Source organism: Cucurbita maxima, unplaced genomic scaffold (genome assembly GCF_002738345.1).
Source record: "Cucurbita maxima cultivar Rimu unplaced genomic scaffold, Cmax_1.0 Cma_Scf00016, whole genome shotgun sequence".
NCBI classification, from domain to species: domain Eukaryota; kingdom Viridiplantae; phylum Streptophyta; class Magnoliopsida; order Cucurbitales; family Cucurbitaceae; genus Cucurbita; species Cucurbita maxima.
Genome location: NW_019272032.1, coordinates 1777075 through 1804471, shown reverse-complemented (window position 1 = coordinate 1804471; position 27397 = coordinate 1777075). Strand labels below are relative to the sequence as shown.

Here is a 27397-nt window from a genome sequence, read left to right as displayed (position 1 = left end):
CAATTTTACCATGACGATTCTCCTATTTGAAAAAAAATTTCAGATTTGAATCTCTAACTTTCCTTGTGAGTATTTTCGCATCTTGGATTCCATCAAACTTCTATTTTTCAGGTCCTTGAGAAAGGCCGATTACAACAACAATAGTATCCCACGACTCAAATAAAGATGACATCAAAATCAATGCTTTGAGTTTATTTTCGAAGTTAATTTCCATAGAGCTCAGTTGACTTACAATCATATTGAATTCATTTATGTGATTTGCAGCCGATCCATCGTCATTTGTAGATTGAACAATCTACGCATCAAATACACCTTGCTCATTGTCTATGGTTTTTCGTACATGTTCGACAATGCCTTGAATAGATCTAAAGTTATTTCGCCTAGATAATATTGAATGCTACCTTTTTGGACAATGTTAATCGGATCAATCCTAGAACTTGCTGCTCCTTGAGCGTTCACTACTCCGTGGTCATGGTATTTGGCTTCACCTTGAACAAGGGTTCATGAAGATCTTTTTGGTACAGATAATCTTCGGTCTACATCTTCCAGAAACCGAAATCAGATCCATCAAACTTCTCAATTTCAATCTTTGAGCTTTCCATCTTCATAGATCATGATGAATATCTCCTACCTCTGATACCAGTTGTTAGAACCACACAACAACTCACACACTCAATTTAGATGAACACAAAAAACTACTAGAATACAGAGAGGCAGAAAATACATTTTCAAAACACTATCTAGGCATGAGGAGGATGTGTGGAGATAGATAGTTAGCCACTATATATAATCATTTACTATGTATAACCATTTACCATACATAGCTGTTTATTATACTATAATAATTGTTTACTATATATGATCGTTTACTATATATGACCATTTATATAGAGTTGTGTTTACTATATATGACCGTACATAAGTATTTACTATATACAATCATTTGCATATATATAGCTTGTTCATTTGCTATATATGCTCCGCTATATAGCCTTACTATATGTATAACATTGAGTAATTGAATAAGCAGTAGGCTACATAACTTAAAAAAAAATCATCTGATTAAATTGCTCCCAGCTGTTTGTTGTGACGTTGCAATCATGTTGAGGTTGGAGCTACAAATTTCAATGTCAATCCAGGTTCCATCTACTCTGCACATTTTCAACTTAAACTTATCCATGGGTGGTTGTCTAGATTGTCTCCTTTTGTCTATAAAATGCAAGGTGGAAGCCGCTTTTGTTCCTGGCATCCACAATGGAGAATCAACCAAACAAATCAGCAGTTCCTCTAGTCTTTGCTGTTAATCAACAGAGGTTTGAGCTCTCAACTGTTGACCCTTCCATTACTCTGCTTCACTTTCTGCGCCATCATACTTCTTTCAAGAGTGTCAAGCTTGGCTGTGGTGAAGGTCTCTCTCTCTCTCTCTCTCTCTCTCCTCCTTTCTCTGATCAATTACTTAATCTTTATCAAATCCATGACTTGGGGTTGCTTCCTTTCCATGGAAAAATGGATTTTCTTTCTTTAGTTTTCTTAATCTCGCTTGAATCTACTGCATGAATGAGTATTCTATTGCAGACGTTACTTTATCAGCATATAGTGCACTTAAATATTTGTTTTCGTTGGCTACTATAGTTGCCGTTTACTATTTTGCAAACTTTGTTTAGTTGGCTTGTCCTTTCCTTTCACACCTTTGATGAGTACAACTTGATAGTCTATTTATGTTTATATTACTGATAGTCTGTTTTCTGTGAACCTTGGTTCAAATGACTTTTATGATCTGATACATGAAAGAGTACTAGTTAAAGATCATCACCATCGTTTAAAATTGAAGATGATGTTCCGTTCCAGCAATTCGGCTATTTTTTACCCTGGAAATCGGAGGGTTGGATTCAATTTGTAACTGATCATTGGTTCACTATTCTTCTCTGCAGAAATCATTATAGGTATTTAATTTGATAAAACTCTGTTGACGTGATTGGTTATTTTGAAATGTAGGCGGCTGTGGTGCTTGTGTTGTTCTATTGTCCAAATACGATCCTGTGTTAGATAAGGTCGAAGATTTTACAGTAAGCTCATGCCTCACCTTGCTTGGTAGTATACATGGCTGTTCAATTACAACCAGTGAAGGTATTGGGAATTGCAAGGATGGTTTCCACTCAATTCATCAAAGATTTGCTGGCTTTCATGCTTCTCAGTGTGGCTTTTGTACCCCTGGAATGTGTGTTTCACTTTTTTCTGCTCTCGTCAAGGCTGAAAAGACCAATCGACCTGAGCCCTCACCGGGATTCTCGAAACTTACGGTTTCTGAAGCTGAAAAGGCTATTTCTGGAAACCTCTGCCGCTGTACAGGATACAGGCCAATTGCTGATGCCTGTAAGAGTTTTGCTTCTGATGTTGACATGGAGGATTTGGGGTTAAACGCGTTCTGGAAAAAGGGATGTGGTGAGGAAGAGAAATCGAGTAAATTGCCTCCTTATGATCCAAATAATGGACCGTGCTTATTTCCTGAATTTTTAAAAAAGGAAATAAGGTCTATCCCTTTCGTCGACTCTAAGGGATGTTCCTGGCTTAATCCCCTTAGTATTAAGGATCTAAACAGATTACTGGGATGTGATGATTCTAGTAATATAAGCAAAACGAAGTTAGTCGTTGGCAACACCGAAGTTGGCTACTACAAAGAATTTGAACGTGTTGATAGATACATTAATCTTAAATTCATCCCTGAGCTTTCTGTTATCAGAAAGGATTCAACAGGAATAGAGATTGGTGCGACGGTGACAATTGCAAAAGCTATTGAAGCTCTGAAAAATAATAACCATGAAAGCTCGTCTATAGGCGAGCTAGTGTTCAATAAACTGGCCGAGCACATGGAGAAAATTGCTTCGAGTTTTGTACGAAATACTGCCAGCATTGGAGGAAATTTAATGATGGCACAAAGAAAACAATTTCCCTCAGATATTGCCACAATACTTCTTGCTGCAGGTTCCATGATAAGTATATTAACTGGTTCCAGCCAAGAAACGATTATGTTGGATGAGTTTCTCAAGAGACCTCCATTGGGTCCTAAATGTGTACTTTTAAGTGTTAAGATTCCAAATTGGGATTCAGTTAAGGACGTTGATTCAAATGATGCTACTGTCATGTTTGATAGTTTTAGAGCGTCGCCACGACCCCTTGGTAATGCACTGCCGTACCTAAACGCTGCTTTCTTAGCTGCAATCTCCCCATGTAAAAATTCCAACGGGATCGTATTAAATAGCTGTCACCTGGCTTTTGGAGCATATGGGACCAAACATGCCATTAGAGCAAGAAATATTGAAGAATTTCTAGCTGGAAAAGTTATTGATTATAATGTCATATATGAAGCTATCTCATTGACTGGAGCCACTATAGTTCCTGAAAAGGGCACTGCATGTCCTGCTTATAGGACAAGCTTAGCAGTTGGCTTCCTTTTTGTGTTCTTAAGTTCCTTGGTTGATGAAAAGGTTGCAATCGATAGAGATCACCTAGATGGATGCAGGAATGCTTCGTCAACACGACCTGAAAGATTTAACTTGAACCACGGTTCACTTGGTTATAATAAGACGGCTACTCTACTATCATCTGGAAAGCAGACACTGGAATTGAGTTCAGAATATTATCCAGTCGGAGATACCATTATAAAATCTGGAGCTGCCATTCAAGCTTCAGGTACTTTATATCTTGTCATAATATGAAATTAGACTTTCACGAACGAACTTGTTTTAGTTAACCTCGTGAGCTTCTGTAGCAAAACTAGTCTGCATGGCAGGGCGTAAATGAGTTAGAACTTGTACATGTAGGTGTGTGACCTCAGGCTAAGTCGACATATTCTGCTACGTTTATTTCCATGGATTCAAAGGCGCGTGCCTGTTATCTCATTTGAATTAGATTTAGTATTCCCCCGTTCTGAACTACTTTCATTTTCAACTTCGACTCGATCGAGTCTACTTAGTGTCAGATGTCTCATGTTACCTAGTTGTTATACTTCCAATACTGCTTCAAGGTTAGGCTTACATGTTCAAAGTTGATTCTTCACTTGATATTTTACGCTTACACTCATAATATTTAGCGCTCCACGTTCTTTTAGGTCTATTTATTTGACACGATTTCTTGTTCTCAAGTATTAGGAAACCAATGTAAATATGCTTATGAATATTTTAGGCGAGGCTATCTATGTGGACGATATTCCTTCCCCAACAAATTGCCTATATGGAGCATTCATATATAGCAAAAAGCCTTTGGCACGGGTAAAGGATATTACTTTTCCTCCCAAATCACAACCAGAGGGAGTTGTCGCTGTTATTTCCGCTCGAGATATTCCTGTTGGTGGACATAACATTGGAGCTACAACCCTGTTCGGTGACGAAGACCTATTTGCAGATAAGTTGACCAAGGGTGCAAGTCAACTACTTGCCTTTGTGGTAACTTGAATTTCCAATGATTCATTTATAGCAACTTCAGTCATAGAAGGACCCTTTCTTGCTGAGGTGCTTCATACCTATCCACATTTTTTTAGGTTGCAGATACTCAGAAACATGCGGATATGGCTGCAGAATATGCAGTGGTGGATTATGGCACAGATAATTTGTATGAACCTATTCTTTCTGTAGAAGATGCTGTTAAGAGGTCAAGCTTCTTTGACGTTCCTTCGTTCTTGATTCCGGAAAAGGTCGGTGATATATTGAAAGGAATGGCTGAAGCAGACTACCATGTTAACGCTACTCAGGTACCTTCTACAATGAATTGCTTTGCCTCAATATATAATTATGCTATGCCTGCCTGGAGAGGAAAGGGGAACCACTTTTAAGTCTAGTAGTTAGAGATTCGACCGTGGCCTACTTAACCGTTTCTCACACCAAAAAATTAGCCTCTAACTATTCTGCTACAAATGTTATTAGCTGTTGTCTTTTAGTCGTTTCTCCTAATCGTTTTCGTAAATTTTTACATCCAGGTCAGACTTGGATCACAATATTATTTTTGTATGGAGACGCATTCTGCACTTGCCATTCCAGATGAAGATAACTGCATGGTAGTCTACAGTTCAAGTCAATGGCCTGCTAATGCGCATTCTGTTATTGCGAAGTGCCTCGGTGTTCCTGAACATAATGTCCGTGTAATTACGAGAAGGGTCGGAGGAGGCTTTGGTGGAAAGGGCATAAAGTCTATGGTTGTGAGTATTTGCTGCCAACTTTATGTGCAATTAACTATTGAAAAACGGTTCTTCACTAGTGCATTTCTTTGAACTTCCAAGTAAAACAAGATTTTCCACTTCCATTGGAGAATTTTCTGCGTTGACTTACTAGTAAAAGTGTTTTCTCAATATGAGGGAATAGAAATCAAGTATATATGCATTTTCGATTTTGTTGAAAGCTTTATTATGTTTTCAATTTTATTCTATTCTTAGTTAGTAGGATGATGATACATTGAACCAAAGAATAAGATAATTGTGTATTAGAGATGAAACTTCTCATGATTTTTAAGATCGTTATTGTGATATCCCACATCGGTTGGGGAGGTGAACGAAACATTCTTTATGAGGGTGTGGAAACCTTTCCCTAGCAGACACGTTTTAAAAACCTTGAGAGAAGTCCGAAAGAAAAAGCCCAAAGCGGACAATATTTGCTAGCGGTGAGATTGGGGTGTTAAAAATGGTATCAAAGCCAGACACCGGGCAATGTTCCAGCAAGGAGGCTAAACTGACACGAGGCGTGTGTCAGCGAGGATGCTGGGCCCGAAGGGGTGGGAGGAGAGAGTGGATTGTGAGATCCCACATCGGTTGGGGAGAAGAGCGAAACATCCTTCATGAGGTTGTGGAAACCTCTCCCTAGCAGACGCGTTCTAAAAACCTTGAGGGGAAACCCGAAAGAGAAAGCCCAAAGATGACAACATCTGCCAGCGGTGGGCTTGGGGTATTACAAATATATTCTTCAATGTTTATTAATGTTTAACACTTTCACTTCTATTTGTTTCCCTATAGTTTTCCTTCAACCTTCTCACTTCTCTTTTTCTTGCCAATGTTCTCATTATTTTTCCATGCATGAACGACACTCTAAGATTCATTCTTGCCTTTTAACAATCATGTTGTTTAGGTTGCCTCGGCATCTGCACTTGCAGCTCACAAGTTACGTCGTCCAGTCAGGGTTTACCTTAATCGAAAGACTGACATGATAATAGCAGGAGGGAGACATCCGATGAAAGTAACTTACAATGTGGGTTTCAAATCTAACGGTAAAATCACAGGATGTGAATTAGATATATTGGTTGATGCAGGGATGAGTACTGATGTAAGTCCAGTTATGCCACACAACATTGTCAATGGACTTAAGAAGTATGATTGGGGTGCTTTATCTTTTGATATAAAAGTATGCAAGACAAACAATCCGAGCAGATCTACAATGCGAGCCCCTGGAGAGGCACAAGGATCCTTTATTGCTGAAGCGATAATTGAACATGTAGCGTTTACTCTTTGCATGGATGTCGATATTATACGAAAAGTAAATCTGCATACATTTAACAGCCTCAGAAAATTCTACAAGAATGCAGGTGAACCTCAAGATTACACCTTACCTTCCATTTGGGATAGGTTAGCCACATCTTCATGCTTAGAACAAAGAAGAGAAATGGTAGATAAATTTAATAGCAGCAACATTTGGAAGAAACGAGGTCTTTCTCGAATTCCTATCGTGCAAGAGATGACATTGAGACCAACCCCAGGGAAAGTGAGCATTCTAACTGATGGTTCTGTTGTTGTGGAAGTTGGGGGTATTGAAATCGGTCAAGGGCTGTGGACGAAGGTGAGACAGATGGTTACATATGCCCTTAGCTCAATTAAATGTGATGGAACCAGTGACCTGTTGGAAAAGGTGAGAGTGGTTCAATCTGATACCATTGGCTTAATACAAGGAGGGGGTACATATGCGAGTACTACCTCCGAATCAAGCTGTGAGGCGGTTAGACTTTGCTGCAATATATTGGTGGAGAGACTAACACCTCTAAAGAAAAGGCTCGAAACGAGTGGTTCGGTTAAATGGGACGTGCTTATAAGTCAGGTTGTTGTCTGCTCTGCATCGTTTCGTAGAACATTTTATGATTAAGCAATCATGTTTTCTTTCTATAATGACATTTTTTTCCCTCGTAGTTTGGAGTGATAATAAAATCCATTATCCAAGTGTTATTGATTCACATGCGAATTTGTTTTTAACACTCATGAAACTACTAACCCTTGAATTTTCCGAACTCGATATTTTCTCGATACTATTGTTGGGTCGAACACGTGTTCAAGGTCTTCTTGTTTTTGTGATATATATATATATTCTATTTGTGGAACTAAGTGGCAGCCATGTGCAGGCAAACTTGAAAGCAGTGAATTTATCAGTGAGCTCTATGTATATCCCTGACTTTGTTTCAATGAGCTACTTAAACTATGGAGCTGCAGTGAGTGAGGCACGTCCATTACAGCACCTCCTTTTGTGTCTACCATTGTATCAACATTTTCAATGCCACTTTATTTTCTGCAAAGTTCAATTCACTAAATTCATGCCTTGTCAGGTGGAGCTTGATCTTCTCACTGGAGAAACCACAATTTTGCGTTCCGATATTATCCATGATTGTGGACGAAGCGTTAATCCTGCTGTTGATTTGGGACAGGTTGATATCTAAATTAAGCACGTTTTTCAATCTCTTATGTTTTGAGTTCGGACGCTTTTGAGTTTCGTATACCTATTTCGAACTGGGAATAGATTGATCGGATATCCGAGAATCATTCTGTGCAGATTGAAGGAGCCTTTGTTCAAGGAATTGGATTTTATATGTCAGAGGAATACCTGACAAATCCTGATGGATTAGTTATTACTGACAGCATATGGACTTACAAAATTCCTACAATCGACACCATACCAAAACAGCTCAACGTCGAAATTTTGAACTCTGGACGTCATAAAAACCACATTCTCTCTTCAAAAGGTATGTCGAACTTTATTGACTTTTGATTAGGTTGGGAGAGAATGTAATTCCCTTGCTCTTATAAGAAAAAATTCTAGATATTTGCCTTGTTGTCGACATTAGCAGACTTTTTCTTTTATAGGGTTTTTAGTTGTGAGATCCCACATGAAACGAAGCATTCCTTATAAGAGTGTGGAAATCTCTCCCTAGAAGACGCGTTTTAAAAACCTTGAGGAGAAGCCCGAAAGGGAAGGCCCAAAGAGGACAATATCTGCTAGTGGTGGGCTTGGGCGGTTACAAATATTGTGAGATCCCACATTGGTTGGAGAGGGAAACGAAGTATTTCTTATAAGGGTGTGGAAGCCTCTCCCTAGAAGACGTGTTTTATAAACTTTGAGGGAAAGTTCGATAGAGAAAGTCCAAATAGGACAATATCTACTAGCAGTGGGCTTGGACTGTTACAAATAATATTAGAGTCAGACACTGGATAGAGTGCCAGTGAGGACGCTAGGCCCCCAAAGGGGGTGGATTGTGAGATCCCACATTGGTTGGAGAGGGAAACGAAGCATTCCTTATAAGGGTGTGGAAACCTCTCCCTAGAAGACACGTTTTAAAAATCTTAAGGAGAAGCCCGAAAGGAAAAGTCTAAAAAGGACAATATCTGCTAAAAGTGGACTTGAACTGTTACATAAGGCCTCATGCAAACCATACCATATGCATTGGAATTATAGGCTCCACCGTCATATGCTGGCTTAACGCAGAAGTAAGAAAGGAAAAAAGATAGCACTTAACTATATGGGTAGTAAAAACTGTTGTCTAGACACGTCCAAATAGTAAAAAGTATGATATGATCTGTTTGGAATGACTTTCTAAGTACTTCGAACGTATTTGCTCTTAGAAAGTCATTCCAAACTCCAAACTTGGAGTATAATTTATTGATCAAATGAAATGCATTTGTGCAGCTTCAGGAGAACCACCATTGCTTCTAGCTGCATCAGTCCACTGTGCAACACGAGCTGCTATTAAAGAGGCACGAAAACAGACACGTACATGGAAACGTCGAGATGAGTCTGGTTACGCTTTACAGCTAGAGGTTCCAGCTACCATGCCTGTTGTTAAAGAGCTCTGTGGGTTGGACTCCGTGGAAAGTTACCTCAAATGGATCGATGAATCGAGAACCGCAGCGAGCTGGCCAGGAACTCTTCCCTCCCAAAACACAAGTCATGCCAAGTAGAACTATAAAGATCATGGGTTACTGGGTGCTTTTAAGTGAGGGTTATCTGGCTTACCTTTGCCAGATGGTTGCATATGCTGTGGAAGACGTTAATTTAAATATTCGTATAATCCATTAAATATTCGGTGAAGTCTTCATAGTTGTCGATCATTTATTTTATCTTCATGCCAAAAAAAATTTAAATCATTCTTCTAAGCAAAGTCAGCATGAGAGAGGCAAACAACGCTCGTAGAAGTGTTTCAAGAAGAGTGAGCATGAGAGAGACAAGTAACGCCTGTGGAATTGCTCTAAGAGGAATGAGCACGAGCGAGGCAAGTAACACCCATAAAAGTGCTCCAAGAGAAGTGAGCACAAGAGATAAGTAATCGCACCTTGGAGCACGTTCACGAGACCATGCATCGTGTTAGAAACATGATGCCGCACGGTTGAAGAAGTATGACCGTGACAATTGATATCATAGCTACATTTTGAGTGTCTAATCAGACAAGACAAAGAACCCGAGGGTTGATTGAAGATCTTGCAAGTGAGTCAAGAGTGTTAGAGTGGGTAGGATAGTTGCGGGTTAGTATTAGAATTAGTTGTGGGTTGAACCTAAGACTCCCCAAAGTTTATTAGTGCCGTGTGTCGACACCTTAGTGTGGGGAGATCTACCCATCAAAAGTAAGAACCAAGCTCAGTTGCCAAGGGCTTCAAGTTGCGATATGGGCAAGAAATGAAACAGAAGGCACATCAAGTCAGGTTTCTTCCAAAGAACCATTCGCATTAGAAGAATAGTGTTAGTGGTTGCAAGTAGAGAAATCATGGGTCAAGTCAAGATAAGCGTTGGACAAGTGCCAAGCTGAACACAACGCAAGTCCTTATGGGGGACGATCTTGTGGCGCAGAGGCAGTCGAGTTGAATGGGGAAGCACCAGAGTGAATGGGTTGCTCACATCGTGAACGTGCTCCAAAGTGCAAGCACACGTGTATTCTTTGAATCACCGTTTTGTGCTTAACATGGGTGGTTTCACAAGAATTGTCAAGACTACCATCCACTCGAAAAGTAAGCATCAGCTTTCTCTCTCACTTCACACCTTGGAACGCACCGTTCTTATAGAGAGAGAGGCGCTTTCACATCTTCTTAACCCGAAATGGCAAATGGCTGGGGAGAGGAAAGGTTCCTTTTTTTAGGGTACCCCCGGGAACAGATCCAGTGGAGACGGGGTGGGGCCTGTAGCTCAGAGGNCATTATAGGTATTTAATTTGATAAAACTCTGTTGACGTGATTGGTTATTTTGAAATGTAGGCGGTTGTGGTGCTTGTGTTGTTCTATTGTCCAAATACGATCCTGTGTTAGATAAGGTCGAAGATTTTACAGTAAGCTCATGCCTCACCTTGCTTGGTAGTATACATGGCTGTTCAATTACAACCAGTGAAGGTATTGGGAATTGCAAGGATGGTTTCCACTCAATTCATCAAAGATTTGCTGGCTTTCATGCTTCTCAGTGTGGCTTTTGTACCCCTGGAATGTGTGTTTCACTTTTTTCTGCTCTCGTCAAGGCTGAAAAGACCAATCGACCTGAGCCCTCACCGGGATTCTCGAAACTTACGGTTTCTGAAGCTGAAAAGGCTATTTCTGGAAACCTCTGCCGCTGTACAGGATACAGGCCAATTGCTGATGCCTGTAAGAGTTTTGCTTCTGATGTTGACATGGAGGATTTGGGGTTAAACGCGTTCTGGAAAAAGGGATGTGGTGAGGAAGAGAAATCGAGTAAATTGCCTCCTTATGATCCAAATAATGGACCGTGCTTATTTCCTGAATTTTTAAAAAAGGAAATAAGGTCTATCCCTTTCGTCGACTCTAAGGGATGTTCCTGGCTTAATCCCCTTAGTATTAAGGATCTAAACAGATTACTGGGATGTGATGATTCTAGTAATATAAGCAAAACGAAGTTAGTCGTTGGCAACACCGAAGTTGGCTACTACAAAGAATTTGAACGTGTTGATAGATACATTAATCTTAAATTCATCCCTGAGCTTTCTGTTATCAGAAAGGATTCAACAGGAATAGAGATTGGTGCGACGGTGACAATTGCAAAAGCTATTGAAGCTCTGAAAAATAATAACCATGAAAGCTCGTCTATAGGCGAGCTAGTGTTCAATAAACTGGCCGAGCACATGGAGAAAATTGCTTCGAGTTTTGTACGAAATACTGCCAGCATTGGAGGAAATTTAATGATGGCACAAAGAAAACAATTTCCCTCAGATATTGCCACAATACTTCTTGCTGCAGGTTCCATGATAAGTATATTAACTGGTTCCAGCCAAGAAACGATTATGTTGGATGAGTTTCTCAAGAGACCTCCATTGGGTCCTAAATGTGTACTTTTAAGTGTTAAGATTCCAAATTGGGATTCAGTTAAGGACGTTGATTCAAATGATGCTACTGTCATGTTTGATAGTTTTAGAGCGTCGCCACGACCCCTTGGTAATGCACTGCCGTACCTAAACGCTGCTTTCTTAGCTGCAATCTCCCCATGTAAAAATTCCAACGGGATCGTATTAAATAGCTGTCACCTGGCTTTTGGAGCATATGGGACCAAACATGCCATTAGAGCAAGAAATATTGAAGAATTTCTAGCTGGAAAAGTTATTGATTATAATGTCATATATGAAGCTATCTCATTGACTGGAGCCACTATAGTTCCTGAAAAGGGCACTGCATGTCCTGCTTATAGGACAAGCTTAGCAGTTGGCTTCCTTTTTGTGTTCTTAAGTTCCTTGGTTGATGAAAAGGTTGCAATCGATAGAGATCACCTAGATGGATGCAGGAATGCTTCGTCAACACGACCTGAAAGATTTAACTTGAACCACGGTTCACTTGGTTATAATAAGACGGCTACTCTACTATCATCTGGAAAGCAGACACTGGAATTGAGTTCAGAATATTATCCAGTCGGAGATACCATTATAAAATCTGGAGCTGCCATTCAAGCTTCAGGTACTTTATATCTTGTCATAATATGAAATTAGACTTTCACGAACGAACTTGTTTTAGTTAACCTCGTGAGCTTCTGTAGCAAAACTAGTCTGCATGGCAGGGCGTAAATGAGTTAGAACTTGTACATGTAGGTGTGTGACCTCAGGCTAAGTCGACATATTCTGCTACGTTTATTTCCATGGATTCAAAGGCGCGTGCCTGTTATCTCATTTGAATTAGATTTAGTATTCCCCCGTTCTGAACTACTTTCATTTTCAACTTCGACTCGATCGAGTCTACTTAGTGTCAGATGTCTCATGTTACCTAGTTGTTATACTTCCAATACTGCTTCAAGGTTAGGCTTACATGTTCAAAGTTGATTCTTCACTTGATATTTTACGCTTACACTCATAATATTTAGCGCTCCACGTTCTTTTAGGTCTATTTATTTGACACGATTTCTTGTTCTCAAGTATTAGGAAACCAATGTAAATATGCTTATGAATATTTTAGGCGAGGCTATCTATGTGGACGATATTCCTTCCCCAACAAATTGCCTATATGGAGCATTCATATATAGCAAAAAGCCTTTGGCACGGGTAAAGGATATTACTTTTCCTCCCAAATCACAACCAGAGGGAGTTGTCGCTGTTATTTCCGCTCGAGATATTCCTGTTGGTGGACATAACATTGGAGCTACAACCCTGTTCGGTGACGAAGACCTATTTGCAGATAAGTTGACCAAGGGTGCAAGTCAACTACTTGCCTTTGTGGTAACTTGAATTTCCAATGATTCATTTATAGCAACTTCAGTCATAGAAGGACCCTTTCTTGCTGAGGTGCTTCATACCTATCCACATTTTTTTAGGTTGCAGATACTCAGAAACATGCGGATATGGCTGCAGAATATGCAGTGGTGGATTATGGCACAGATAATTTGTATGAACCTATTCTTTCTGTAGAAGATGCTGTTAAGAGGTCAAGCTTCTTTGACGTTCCTTCGTTCTTGATTCCGGAAAAGGTCGGTGATATATTGAAAGGAATGGCTGAAGCAGACTACCATGTTAACGCTACTCAGGTACCTTCTACAATGAATTGCTTTGCCTCAATATATAATTATGCTATGCCTGCCTGGAGAGGAAAGGGGAACCACTTTTAAGTCTAGTAGTTAGAGATTCGACCGTGGCCTACTTAACCGTTTCTCACACCAAAAAATTAGCCTCTAACTATTCTGCTACAAATGTTATTAGCTGTTGTCTTTTAGTCGTTTCTCCTAATCGTTTTCGTAAATTTTTACATCCAGGTCAGACTTGGATCACAATATTATTTTTGTATGGAGACGCATTCTGCACTTGCCATTCCAGATGAAGATAACTGCATGGTAGTCTACAGTTCAAGTCAATGGCCTGCTAATGCGCATTCTGTTATTGCGAAGTGCCTCGGTGTTCCTGAACATAATGTCCGTGTAATTACGAGAAGGGTCGGAGGAGGCTTTGGTGGAAAGGGCATAAAGTCTATGGTTGTGAGTATTTGCTGCCAACTTTATGTGCAATTAACTATTGAAAAACGGTTCTTCACTAGTGCATTTCTTTGAACTTCCAAGTAAAACAAGATTTTCCACTTCCATTGGAGAATTTTCTGCGTTGACTTACTAGTAAAAGTGTTTTCTCAATATGAGGGAATAGAAATCAAGTATATATGCATTTTCGATTTTGTTGAAAGCTTTATTATGTTTTCAATTTTATTCTATTCTTAGTTAGTAGGATGATGATACATTGAACCAAAGAATAAGATAATTGTGTATTAGAGATGAAACTTCTCATGATTTTTAAGATCGTTATTGTGATATCCCACATCGGTTGGGGAGGTGAACGAAACATTCTTTATGAGGGTGTGGAAACCTTTCCCTAGCAGACACGTTTTAAAAACCTTGAGAGAAGTCCGAAAGAAAAAGCCCAAAGCGGACAATATTTGCTAGCGGTGAGATTGGGGTGTTAAAAATGGTATCAAAGCCAGACACCGGGCAATGTTCCAGCAAGGAGGCTAAACTGACACGAGGCGTGTGTCAGCGAGGATGCTGGGCCCGAAGGGGTGGGAGGAGAGAGTGGATTGTGAGATCCCACATCGGTTGGGGAGAAGAGCGAAACATCCTTCATGAGGTTGTGGAAACCTCTCCCTAGCAGACGCGTTCTAAAAACCTTGAGGGGAAACCCGAAAGAGAAAGCCCAAAGATGACAACATCTGCCAGCGGTGGGCTTGGGGTATTACAAATATATTCTTCAATGTTTATTAATGTTTAACACTTTCACTTCTATTTGTTTCCCTATAGTTTTCCTTCAACCTTCTCACTTCTCTTTTTCTTGCCAATGTTCTCATTATTTTTCCATGCATGAACGACACTCTAAGATTCATTCTTGCCTTTTAACAATCATGTTGTTTAGGTTGCCTCGGCATCTGCACTTGCAGCTCACAAGTTACGTCGTCCAGTCAGGGTTTACCTTAATCGAAAGACTGACATGATAATAGCAGGAGGGAGACATCCGATGAAAGTAACTTACAATGTGGGTTTCAAATCTAACGGTAAAATCACAGGATGTGAATTAGATATATTGGTTGATGCAGGGATGAGTACTGATGTAAGTCCAGTTATGCCACACAACATTGTCAATGGACTTAAGAAGTATGATTGGGGTGCTTTATCTTTTGATATAAAAGTATGCAAGACAAACAATCCGAGCAGATCTACAATGCGAGCCCCTGGAGAGGCACAAGGATCCTTTATTGCTGAAGCGATAATTGAACATGTAGCGTTTACTCTTTGCATGGATGTCGATATTATACGAAAAGTAAATCTGCATACATTTAACAGCCTCAGAAAATTCTACAAGAATGCAGGTGAACCTCAAGATTACACCTTACCTTCCATTTGGGATAGGTTAGCCACATCTTCATGCTTAGAACAAAGAAGAGAAATGGTAGATAAATTTAATAGCAGCAACATTTGGAAGAAACGAGGTCTTTCTCGAATTCCTATCGTGCAAGAGATGACATTGAGACCAACCCCAGGGAAAGTGAGCATTCTAACTGATGGTTCTGTTGTTGTGGAAGTTGGGGGTATTGAAATCGGTCAAGGGCTGTGGACGAAGGTGAGACAGATGGTTACATATGCCCTTAGCTCAATTAAATGTGATGGAACCAGTGACCTGTTGGAAAAGGTGAGAGTGGTTCAATCTGATACCATTGGCTTAATACAAGGAGGGGGTACATATGCGAGTACTACCTCCGAATCAAGCTGTGAGGCGGTTAGACTTTGCTGCAATATATTGGTGGAGAGACTAACACCTCTAAAGAAAAGGCTCGAAACGAGTGGTTCGGTTAAATGGGACGTGCTTATAAGTCAGGTTGTTGTCTGCTCTGCATCGTTTCGTAGAACATTTTATGATTAAGCAATCATGTTTTCTTTCTATAATGACATTTTTTTCCCTCGTAGTTTGGAGTGATAATAAAATCCATTATCCAAGTGTTATTGATTCACATGCGAATTTGTTTTTAACACTCATGAAACTACTAACCCTTGAATTTTCCGAACTCGATATTTTCTCGATACTATTGTTGGGTCGAACACGTGTTCAAGGTCTTCTTGTTTTTGTGATATATATATATATTCTATTTGTGGAACTAAGTGGCAGCCATGTGCAGGCAAACTTGAAAGCAGTGAATTTATCAGTGAGCTCTATGTATATCCCTGACTTTGTTTCAATGAGCTACTTAAACTATGGAGCTGCAGTGAGTGAGGCACGTCCATTACAGCACCTCCTTTTGTGTCTACCATTGTATCAACATTTTCAATGCCACTTTATTTTCTGCAAAGTTCAATTCACTAAATTCATGCCTTGTCAGGTGGAGCTTGATCTTCTCACTGGAGAAACCACAATTTTGCGTTCCGATATTATCCATGATTGTGGACGAAGCGTTAATCCTGCTGTTGATTTGGGACAGGTTGATATCTAAATTAAGCACGTTTTTCAATCTCTTATGTTTTGAGTTCGGACGCTTTTGAGTTTCGTATACCTATTTCGAACTGGGAATAGATTGATCGGATATCCGAGAATCATTCTGTGCAGATTGAAGGAGCCTTTGTTCAAGGAATTGGATTTTATATGTCAGAGGAATACCTGACAAATCCTGATGGATTAGTTATTACTGACAGCATATGGACTTACAAAATTCCTACAATCGACACCATACCAAAACAGCTCAACGTCGAAATTTTGAACTCTGGACGTCATAAAAACCACATTCTCTCTTCAAAAGGTATGTCGAACTTTATTGACTTTTGATTAGGTTGGGAGAGAATGTAATTCCCTTGCTCTTATAAGAAAAAATTCTAGATATTTGCCTTGTTGTCGACATTAGCAGACTTTTTCTTTTATAGGGTTTTTAGTTGTGAGATCCCACATGAAACGAAGCATTCCTTATAAGAGTGTGGAAATCTCTCCCTAGAAGACGCGTTTTAAAAACCTTGAGGAGAAGCCCGAAAGGGAAGGCCCAAAGAGGACAATATCTGCTAGTGGTGGGCTTGGGCGGTTACAAATATTGTGAGATCCCACATTGGTTGGAGAGGGAAACGAAGTATTTCTTATAAGGGTGTGGAAGCCTCTCCCTAGAAGACGTGTTTTATAAACTTTGAGGGAAAGTTCGATAGAGAAAGTCCAAATAGGACAATATCTACTAGCAGTGGGCTTGGACTGTTACAAATAATATTAGAGTCAGACACTGGATAGAGTGCCAGTGAGGACGCTAGGCCCCCAAAGGGGGTGGATTGTGAGATCCCACATTGGTTGGAGAGGGAAACGAAGCATTCCTTATAAGGGTGTGGAAACCTCTCCCTAGAAGACACGTTTTAAAAATCTTAAGGAGAAGCCCGAAAGGAAAAGTCTAAAAAGGACAATATCTGCTAAAAGTGGACTTGAACTGTTACATAAGGCCTCATGCAAACCATACCATATGCATTGGAATTATAGGCTCCACCGTCATATGCTGGCTTAACGCAGAAGTAAGAAAGGAAAAAAGATAGCACTTAACTATATGGGTAGTAAAAACTGTTGTCTAGACACGTCCAAATAGTAAAAAGTATGATATGATCTGTTTGGAATGACTTTCTAAGTACTTCGAACGTATTTGCTCTTAGAAAGTCATTCCAAACTCCAAACTTGGAGTATAATTTATTGATCAAATGAAATGCATTTGTGCAGCTTCAGGAGAACCACCATTGCTTCTAGCTGCATCAGTCCACTGTGCAACACGAGCTGCTATTAAAGAGGCACGAAAACAGACACGTACATGGAAACGTCGAGATGAGTCTGGTTACGCTTTACAGCTAGAGGTTCCAGCTACCATGCCTGTTGTTAAAGAGCTCTGTGGGTTGGACTCCGTGGAAAGTTACCTCAAATGGATCGATGAATCGAGAACCGCAGCGAGCTGGCCAGGAACTCTTCCCTCCCAAAACACAAGTCATGCCAAGTAGAACTATAAAGATCATGGGTTACTGGGTGCTTTTAAGTGAGGGTTATCTGGCTTACCTTTGCCAGATGGTTGCATATGCTGTGGAAGACGTTAATTTAAATATTCGTATAATCCATTAAATATTCGGTGAAGTCTTCATAGTTGTCGATCATTTATTTTATCTTCATGCCAAAAAAAATTTAAATCATTCTTCTAAGCAAAGTCAGCATGAGAGAGGCAAACAACGCTCGTAGAAGTGTTTCAAGAAGAGTGAGCATGAGAGAGACAAGTAACGCCTGTGGAATTGCTCTAAGAGGAATGAGCACGAGCGAGGCAAGTAACACCCATAAAAGTGCTCCAAGAGAAGTGAGCACAAGAGATAAGTAATCGCACCTTGGAGCACGTTCACGAGACCATGCATCGTGTTAGAAACATGATGCCGCACGGTTGAAGAAGTATGACCGTGACAATTGATATCATAGCTACATTTTGAGTGTCTAATCAGACAAGACAAAGAACCCGAGGGTTGATTGAAGATCTTGCAAGTGAGTCAAGAGTGTTAGAGTGGGTAGGATAGTTGCGGGTTAGTATTAGAATTAGTTGTGGGTTGAACCTAAGACTCCCCAAAGTTTATTAGTGCCGTGTGTCGACACCTTAGTGTGGGGAGATCTACCCATCAAAAGTAAGAACCAAGCTCAGTTGCCAAGGGCTTCAAGTTGCGATATGGGCAAGAAATGAAACAGAAGGCACATCAAGTCAGGTTTCTTCCAAAGAACCATTCGCATTAGAAGAATAGTGTTAGTGGTTGCAAGTAGAGAAATCATGGGTCAAGTCAAGATAAGCGTTGGACAAGTGCCAAGCTGAACACAACGCAAGTCCTTATGGGGGACGATCTTGTGGCGCAGAGGCAGTCGAGTTGAATGGGGAAGCACCAGAGTGAATGGGTTGCTCACATCGTGAACGTGCTCCAAAGTGCAAGCACACGTGTATTCTTTGAATCACCGTTTTGTGCTTAACATGGGTGGTTTCACAAGAATTGTCAAGACTACCATCCACTCGAAAAGTAAGCATCAGCTTTCTCTCTCACTTCACACCTTGGAACGCACCGTTCTTATAGAGAGAGAGGCGCTTTCACATCTTCTTAACCCGAAATGGCAAATGGCTGGGGAGAGGAAAGGTTCCTTTTTTTAGGGTACCCCCGGGAACAGATCCAGTGGAGACGGGATGGGGCCTGTAGCTCAGAGGTGGGCATAGAAAAGTGAAGCTGCCTCTATTCTTTTATATAGCAGCTATGCCTCTGTTGGAATTTGAGACAAATAGAAAAATGTCACTTTTTATTTATTTAATTTTTTTATAGATATTTTTTATAGAGAATTTCCTTCGTTTAATATTTGAAACAAATTCATATCATAATTATTAACACAAAAAATAAGATATCCGTTTTACAATAACACAAAAATAAATTGATAAAGAAACTAAATATATATTAAAAAAATTAATTAATTAAATAGTATGTAATATTTGAAAAACTAAATTAATTAAATAGAATGCAATATTTAAATATTTTTTTATTCTTAAAAACTATATTGAAATATATTGATTTATTAAGATTGCTTTTACAAATATTTTAGATAGATAAAGATTATAGTGAAAAATGAAATGTTTATTATTATTATTTTTTTATATAAAAAAATTAATTAGCATTAAAATAATAATAATAAAATACTTGAGCTTTATAAACAATCACTAAAAAAAGCTTAGAATTCCAGACATCAGTTGACACGAGGAGGCCATGGATGAACAGATCATCCATATTCTGAAGATTAAATTTACCATCTGTTCGTTGTGAGGGTGGCAATGACGTTGAGGCCGGAGCTACAGATTTCAATGTCAATGCAGGCTTTATCCACTCTGCACATTTTCATTTTAGACTTGTCGATGGGTCGTTGTCTAGATTGTCTCTTTCTCGGCGTAAACAGCAGCCTAGAAAATGTAAAATCAGTACGTTTTCCAGTTGTCTTTGCCGCGATCAGAATGAAGATTCATTTGACGGGCGGCGGGGACGTATGGTTTGATCCAGCGGCAAACAATTTCTATGTTCTTATAAATTGGTTTCAATCACTGAAACAAAGACTCCATCGCTTTTCTTCCCACTATGCACAATGGAGAATCAACCAAACAAAGCAGCAGTTTCTCTGGTGTTTGCTGTCAATCAACAGAGGTTTGAGCTCTCCTCTGTTGACCCTTCCATTACTCTGCTTCACTTTCTGCGCCACCATACTTCTTTCAAGAGTGTCAAGCTTGGCTGTGGTGAAGGTCTCTCTCTCTCTCTCCCTTTCCCTCTCCCTCTATTTAACGAATTAATTAATCTTTATCAAATCCACGTCTTGGGGTTGCTTCCTTTTCATGGAAAAACGTATTTTCTTTCAGTAATTGCGTTAATCTGGATTGAATCTATTGCATGAATGAGTATTCTATTGCAGACGTTACTTTATCAGAATGTAGTCTGTAGAATGAGTATTCTATTGCAGTCTGTAGTCTGTAGTATTCTATTGCAGAATGAGTATTCTGAGTATTCTATCAGAATGCAGAAACCATTATAGGTATTTAATTTGATAAAACTCTGTTGACGTGATTGGTTATTTTGAAATGTAGGCGGTTGTGGTGCTTGTGTTGTTCTATTGTCCAAATACGATCCTGTGTTAGATAAGGTCGAAGATTTTACAGTAAGCTCATGCCTCACCTTGCTTGGTAGTATACATGGCTGTTCAATTACAACCAGTGAAGGTATTGGGAATTGCAAGGATGGTTTCCACTCAATTCATCAAAGATTTGCTGGCTTTCATGCTTCTCAGTGTGGCTTTTGTACCCCTGGAATGTGTGTTTCACTTTTTTCTGCTCTCGTCAAGGCTGAAAAGACCAATCGACCTGAGCCCTCACCGGGATTCTCGAAACTTACGGTTTCTGAAGCCGAAAAGGCTATTTCTGGAAACCTCTGCCGCTGTACAGGATACAGGCCAATTGCTGATGCCTGTAAGAGTTTTGCTTCTGATGTTGACATGGAGGATTTGGGGTTAAACGCGTTCTGGAAAAAGGGATGTGGTGAGGAAGAGAAATCGAGTAAATTGCCTCCTTATGATCCAAATAATGGACCGTGCTTATTTCCTGAATTTTTAAAAAAGGAAATAAGGTCTATCCCTTTTGTCGACTCTAAGGGATGTTCCTGGCTTAATCCCCTTAGTATTAAGGATCTAAACAGATTACTGGGATGTGATGATTCTAGTAATATAAGCAAAACGAAGTTAGTCGTTGGCAACACCGAAGTTGGCTACTACAAAGAATTTGAACGTGTTGATAGATACATTAATCTTAAATTCATCCCTGAGCTTTCTGTTATCAGAAAGGATTCAACAGGAATAGAGATTGGTGCGACGGTGACAATTGCAAAAGCTATTGAAGCTCTGAAAAATAATAACCATGAAAGCTCGTCAATAGGCGAGCTAGTGTTCAATAAACTGGCCGAGCACATGGAGAAAATTGCTTCGAGTTTTGTACGAAATACTGCCAGCATTGGAGGAAATTTAATGATGGCACAAAGAAAACAATTTCCCTCAGATATTGCCACAATACTTCTTGCTGCAGGTTCCATGATAAGTATATTAACTGGTTCCAGCCAAGAAACGATTATGTTGGATGAGTTTCTCAAGAGACCTCCATTGGGTCCTAAATGTGTACTTTTAAGTGTTAAGATTCCAAATTGGGATTCAGTTAAGGACGTTGATTCAAATGATGCTACTGTCATGTTTGATAGTTTTAGAGCGTCGCCACGACCCCTTGGTAATGCACTGCCGTACCTAAACGCTGCTTTCTTAGCTGCAATCTCCCCATGTAAAAATTCCAACGGGATCGTATTAAATAGCTGTCACCTGGCTTTTGGAGCATATGGGACCAAACATGCCATTAGAGCAAGAAATATTGAAGAATTTCTAGCTGGAAAAGTTATTGATTATAATGTCATATATGAAGCTATCTCATTGACTGGAGCCACTATAGTTCCTGAAAAGGGCACTGCATGTCCTGCTTATAGGACAAGCTTAGCAGTTGGCTTCCTTTTTGTGTTCTTAAGTTCCTTGGTTGATGAAAAGGCTGCAATCGATAGAGATCACCTAGATGGATGCAGGAATGCTTCGTCAACACGACCTGAAAGATTTAACTTGAACCACGGTTCACTTGGTTATAATAAGACGGCTACTCTACTATCATCTGGAAAGCAGACACTGGAATTGAGTTCAGAATATTATCCAGTCGGAGATGCCATTATAAAATCTGGAGCTGCCATTCAAGCTTCAGGTACTTTATATCTTGTAATAATATGAAATTAGACTTTCAAAGACAGAATGAACTTGTCTTAGTTAACCTCGTGAGCATTGAACATTCACAAACTCTAGAATCTTCTGTAGCAAGCCTAGTCTGCATGGCAGGACATAAATGAGTTAGTACTTTTACATGTGGGTGTGTGAGATCAGGTTAAACCTATTTTTGCTACCTTTATTACATGGATTTGAAGGTATGTGCATGCTATCTCATTTGAATTAGATTTAGAATCTCCCAGTTCTGAACTTCTTGCATTTTCAACATCGGCTCGATCCAGTTACTTCGTGTCAGATGTGTCTTATTACCTAGTTGTTATACTCCAATATTGCTTCAAGGTTAGGCTTACATGTTCAAAACTGATTCTTCACTTGATATTTTAGGCTTACACTCATAATATTTAGCGTTGCATGTTCTTTTAGGTCTATTTGTTTGACATGATTTCTTGTTCTCAAGTATTAGGGAACCAACGTAAATATGCTAATAAATATTTTAGGTGAGGCTATCTATGTGGACGATATTCCTTCACCAACAAATTGCCTATATGGAGCATTCATATATAGCTCAAAGCCTTTGGCACGGGTAAAGGGTCTTACTTTTCCTCCCAAATCACAACCAGAGGGAGTTGTCGCTGTTATTTCCGCCAGAGATATTCCTGTGGGTGGACAGAACATTGGAACTAGAACCATGTTTGGTGACGAAATTCTATTTGGAGATAAGTTGACTGAGTGTGCTAGTCTGCCACTTGCCTTCGTGGTAATTTGAATTTCTCATGATTCATTTATAGCAACCTCAGTCATAGAAGGTACCCTTACTTGCTGTGGTGCTTAATACCTATCCACATTTTTCTTAGGTTGCAGATACTCAGAAACATGCAGATGTGGCTGCAGAATATGCAGTAGTGGATTATGACACACATAATTTGGAAGCACCTATTCTTTCTGTAGAAGATGCTGTTAAGAGGTCAAGCTTCTTTGAAGTTCCTTCATTTTTAATTCCAAAACAGGTTGGTGATATATCAAAAGGAATGGCTGAAGCAGATTACCATATTAACGCGGCTCAGGTACCTTCTACAGTGAATTTCTTGGCCGTAATATACAATGATGGTATACCTTCCTTGGGGAATTTCCTTGATTTACTTAGTTGAACCACTTTGAAGTCTAATAGTTAGAGATTCGACCATGGCGGCCTACTTGACCGTATCTCACACCAAAAATTAGTTCCTAACTATTCTGCTACAAATGTGATTAGTTATTATCTATTCAAAAGATAGGTCATTTCTCCTAATCGTTTTCATAAATTTTTAAATCCAGATCAGACTTGGATCACAATATTATTTTTATATGGAGACCCATTCTGCACTTGCCATTCCAGATGAAGATAACTGCATGGTAGTCTACAGTTCAAGTCAATGGCCTGTTAATGCCCATTTTGTTATTGCAAAGTGCCTCAGTGTTCCTGAACATAATGTCCGTGTAATTACGAGAAGGGTTGGAGGAGGCTTTGGTGGAAAGGCCATGAAGTCTATGGTTGTGAGTACCTGCTGCCAACTCTATGTGCAATTAACTATTGGAATACGTTCTTCACTGGTGCATTTCTATGAACTTCTAAGTAAAACAAGATTTTCCACTTCCATTGGAAGTTTTCTGCGTTGACTTACTAGAAATAGTGTTTTCTCAATATGAGGGGAACAGAAATCAAGTATATATGCAATTATGATTTTACTCCCAAGTATTTCTTGCATGCCAGTTTCAAAACAGTGAATTTTGTTAAAAGCTTTATTATGTTGTCAATTTTATTATATTCTTAGTTGGTAGGATGAGGATACGGTGAATAAAAAAATAAGATAATTGTATCAGAGCAGAAAGTTCTCGTGATTTTTAAGATTGTTATATTCTTCATTATTTATTTATGTTCAACACTTTCACCTCTATTGTTTCTCTATATAGTTTGGTCTCAACCTTCTCACTTCTCTTTTATTGCTCTCATTATTTTCCCAAACATGAACGGCACTCTAATATATGAGTTCTTGCCTTTTATCAATTATGTTGTTTAGGTTGCTTCAGCATGTGCACTTGCAGCTCACAAGTTATGTCGTCCTGTCAGGATTTACATGAATCGAAAGACTGACATGGTAATGGCAGGAGGGAGACATCCAATGAAAGTAACTTACAATGTGGGTTTCAAATCTAACGGTAAAATTACAGGATGTCAATTAGATATATTGGTTGATGCAGGGATGAGTATTGATGTAAGTCCAATTATGCCACAAACCATTGTCAATGGACTTAAGAAGTATGATTGGGGTGCTTTATCTGTTGATATAAAAGTATGCAAGACAAACAATCCAAGCAGATCTACAATGCGAGCCCCTGGGCTGGCACAAGGATCCTTTATTGCTGAAGCGATAATTGAACATGTAGCGTCTACTCTTTGCATGGATGTCGATACTGTCCGGAGAGTAAATATGCATACATTTAGCAGCCTCAAAAAATTCTACAAGAATGCAGGTGAACCTCAAGATTACACCTTACCTTCCATTTGGGATAGGTTGGCCACATCTTCATGCTTAGAACAAAGAACTGAAATGGTAGATAAATTTAATAGCTGCAACACTTGGAAAAAAAGAGGTCTTTCTCGAATTCCTGTCGTGCAAGGAATGACATTGAGACCAACCCCAGGGAAAGTGAGCATTCTAACTGATGGTTCTGTTGCTGTGGAAGTTGGGGGTATTGAAATTGGTCAGGGGCTGTGGACAAAGGTGAGACAGATGGTTACATATGCCCTTAGCTCAATTAAATGTGATGGAACCAGTGACCTGTTGGAAAAGGTGAGAGTGGTTCAATCTGATACCATTGGCTTAATACAAGGAGGGGGTACATATGCGAGTACTACCTCCGAATCAAGCTGTGAGGCAGTTAGACTTTGCTGCAATATATTGGTGGAGAGACTAACACCTCTCAAGAAAAGGCTGGAGGAGAGTGGTTCGGTTAAATGGGATGTGCTTATAAGTCAGGTTGTTGTCTGCTCTGAATCATCTCGTAGAACATTTTATGATTAAGCAAGCATGTTTTCTTTCTATAATGACATTTTCTCCCTCAGTTTGAAGTGATATTATGTTTTGAAGTGTGGGAGGAACATCCGTAATGCATGTGTCATTGCTTCACATGCATGGTCTGAAAGTCTTATTATTGGATGTTCACATAAAGTTGGTTTCGTTAAAAATAATTCCTATTAAAAAAATTATTTGAAGCTTCTAGATGTAGTGTAGAAGGTTGTTTTTAAACTTTTATATGAATTCTCCATGGACATGTTGAACTTTATTTTTTATGCTCATGGAACTGTTAACCCTTGAACTTTCCAAACTAAATATTTTCGTGAGACCTGTTGTTGGGTTGAACACACATGTTCAAGGCCTTCTTGTTTTGGTTTTATATATTCTATTTATGAAACTAAATGGAAGCCACGTGCTCCTTTAGTCGGATTGTTGATATACCATTATGCATTGTTTGTTCCTTAAGTGAGCAGTTTTCTTACCTCATATGAATGTTTTTGGACATGTGATTGAGGACATATCCTTTGGTGCATAACACCGTTGTCATTTCATGTTGGAAAACTGCAGGCAAACTTGCAAGCCGTGAATTTATCAGTTAATTCTTTGTATGTCCCAGACTTTGTTTCAAGCAGCTACTTAAACTATGGAGTTGCAGTGAGTGAGGCACGTCCATTAATAACACTTCCTTTTGTGTTTACCATTGTATCAACATTTTCAAGTTAAAAAGAAGCAGTTGGCTGCTACTTCAATGCCACTTTATTTTACTGCAAAACTCAATTCACCAAATTCATGCCTTGACAGGTGGAACTTGATCTTCTCACTGGAGAAACCACAATTTTGCGTTCAGATATTATCCAGGATTGTGGACGAAGCCTCAATCCTGCTGTGGACTTGGGACAGGTTAATAGCTAAATTAAGCACAAAATTGAGTTCCTAATTCGTTTTTCAATCTCTTATGTTTTGAGTTTGGACGCTTTTGAGTTTCATATGCCTATTTCTTAGTGGGAATAGATTGATCGGATATCCAAGAATCATTCTGTGCAGATTGAAGGAGCCTTTGTTCAAGGAATTGGATTTTATATGTCAGAGGAATACCTGACAAATCCTGATGGACTAGTTATTACTAACAGCACATGGACTTACAAAATTCCTACAATTGACACCATACCAAAACAGCTCAACGTCGAAATTTTGAACTCTGGACGTCATAAAAACCACATTCTCTCTTCAAAAGGTAGGCCAAACTTTATTGACTTTTGATTAGGTTGGAAGAGAATGTAAATTACTCTTATAAGAAAAATTCTAGATATTTTTCTCCATTCCTCTGCAGAGTTCAATTGACTATACTTTCATTTGCTTTGTTGTAGACATTAGTAGACTTTTTCTTTTATAAGGCTTTTAGTTTTTCAGCTAAGGCCTCATGCAAACAATACAATATGCATTTGGAATTATAGGCGCCATCATCATATGCTGGCTTAAAACAGAAGTAAGAAAGGGAAAAAGATTGCATTTAACTATATGGGTAATAAAAACTGTTGTCTAGAAACATCCAAATAGTAAAAGGTATGTATGGGATCTGTTTGGAATAGTATTTGCGCAAGTGTTTGCTCTTAAAAAGTCATTCCAAACTGGCTTATAATTTATTGATATTGGATGTAAGGCATAGCAGTTGTAGTGAGGGTGAGAGATCTGATAAAATTAGTGTTGTAGAAGGGTTGATTTGAAGTGGGATTTAATTAAATGAAATGCATTTGTGCAGCTTCAGGAGAACCACCATTGCTTCTAGCTGCATCAGTCCACTGTGCAGCACGAGCTGCTATTAAAGAGGCACGAAAACAGATATGTACATGGAAACATCGAGATGAGTCTGATTACACGTTCCAGCTAGAGGTTCCAGCTACCATGCCTGTTGTTAAAGAGCTCTGTGGGCTGGACTCTGTGGAAAGTTACCTGAAATGGATCAATGAATTGAGAACCACAGCGAGCTGACCTGAAACTCTTCCCTCCCAAAACACAAGTCATGCCAATTAATTCAAGATAATGCATGTAATGTGAAAATGCGATCAGTCTATGAGGTAATGCACTCTCTCATTTTCTAAGTTTATTTGCAGCAGGGAAATAAGTAGAACTACATAGATCATGGGTCACTGGGGATTTTGCTTTGTAAGTGAGGGTTATTAGTGCTAGTTGTAGACTGTGAATCCAAGTAAAAATGTTTCTTCTTTTCTTCGTGACAAGAAATGAGACTTTTCATTGAAATTACGAAAAGAGATTATTGCCTAAAACGTACAAAAAGGACGAGAGAGAAAAAC

The 27397-nt window shown here is 39.3% G+C and overlaps 2 protein-coding genes across 5 annotated transcripts; both read left to right on the top strand.

Moving 5' to 3' along the window:
- The first annotated feature begins 1077 nt into the window (after window positions 1–1077).
- Window positions 1078–27353, top strand: LOC111490900 (indole-3-acetaldehyde oxidase-like). Of its 4 annotated transcripts, none has more exons than XM_023139547.1 (11): window positions 1078–1408; window positions 10481–12175; window positions 12668–12927; window positions 13023–13232; window positions 13458–13676; window positions 14596–15555; window positions 15854–15949; window positions 16055–16153; window positions 16279–16468; window positions 17410–17681; window positions 27117–27353. In XM_023139547.1, exons 1-10 carry the CDS (start codon window positions 1255–1257, stop codon window positions 17679–17681), a joined length of 4155 nt encoding a protein of 1384 aa, XP_022995315.1. In that variant the 5' UTR covers window positions 1078–1254; the 3' UTR covers window positions 27117–27353. The 4 variants fall into 4 exon arrangements, with proteins under 4 accessions (XP_022995315.1, XP_022995316.1, XP_022995317.1 ...); XM_023139548.1 differs by lacking the exons at window positions 10481–12175; window positions 12668–12927; window positions 13023–13232; ... (4 more) ...; window positions 16279–16468; window positions 17410–17681 and adding exons at window positions 1996–3690; window positions 4183–4442; window positions 4538–4747; ... (4 more) ...; window positions 7794–7983; window positions 8925–9196; XM_023139549.1 differs by lacking the exon at window positions 27117–27353 and having other exon boundaries at window positions 17410–17826.
- Window positions 19430–27184, top strand: LOC111490903 (indole-3-acetaldehyde oxidase-like). Its single transcript, XM_023139556.1, has 10 exons — window positions 19430–19975; window positions 20315–22009; window positions 22527–22786; window positions 22884–23093; window positions 23344–23562; window positions 24087–25046; window positions 25653–25748; window positions 25887–25985; window positions 26130–26319; window positions 26845–27184. Exons 1-10 carry the CDS (start codon window positions 19822–19824, stop codon window positions 27072–27074), a joined length of 4113 nt encoding a protein of 1370 aa, XP_022995324.1. The 5' UTR covers window positions 19430–19821; the 3' UTR covers window positions 27075–27184.
- Window positions 27354–27397: the final 44 nt, after the last annotated feature.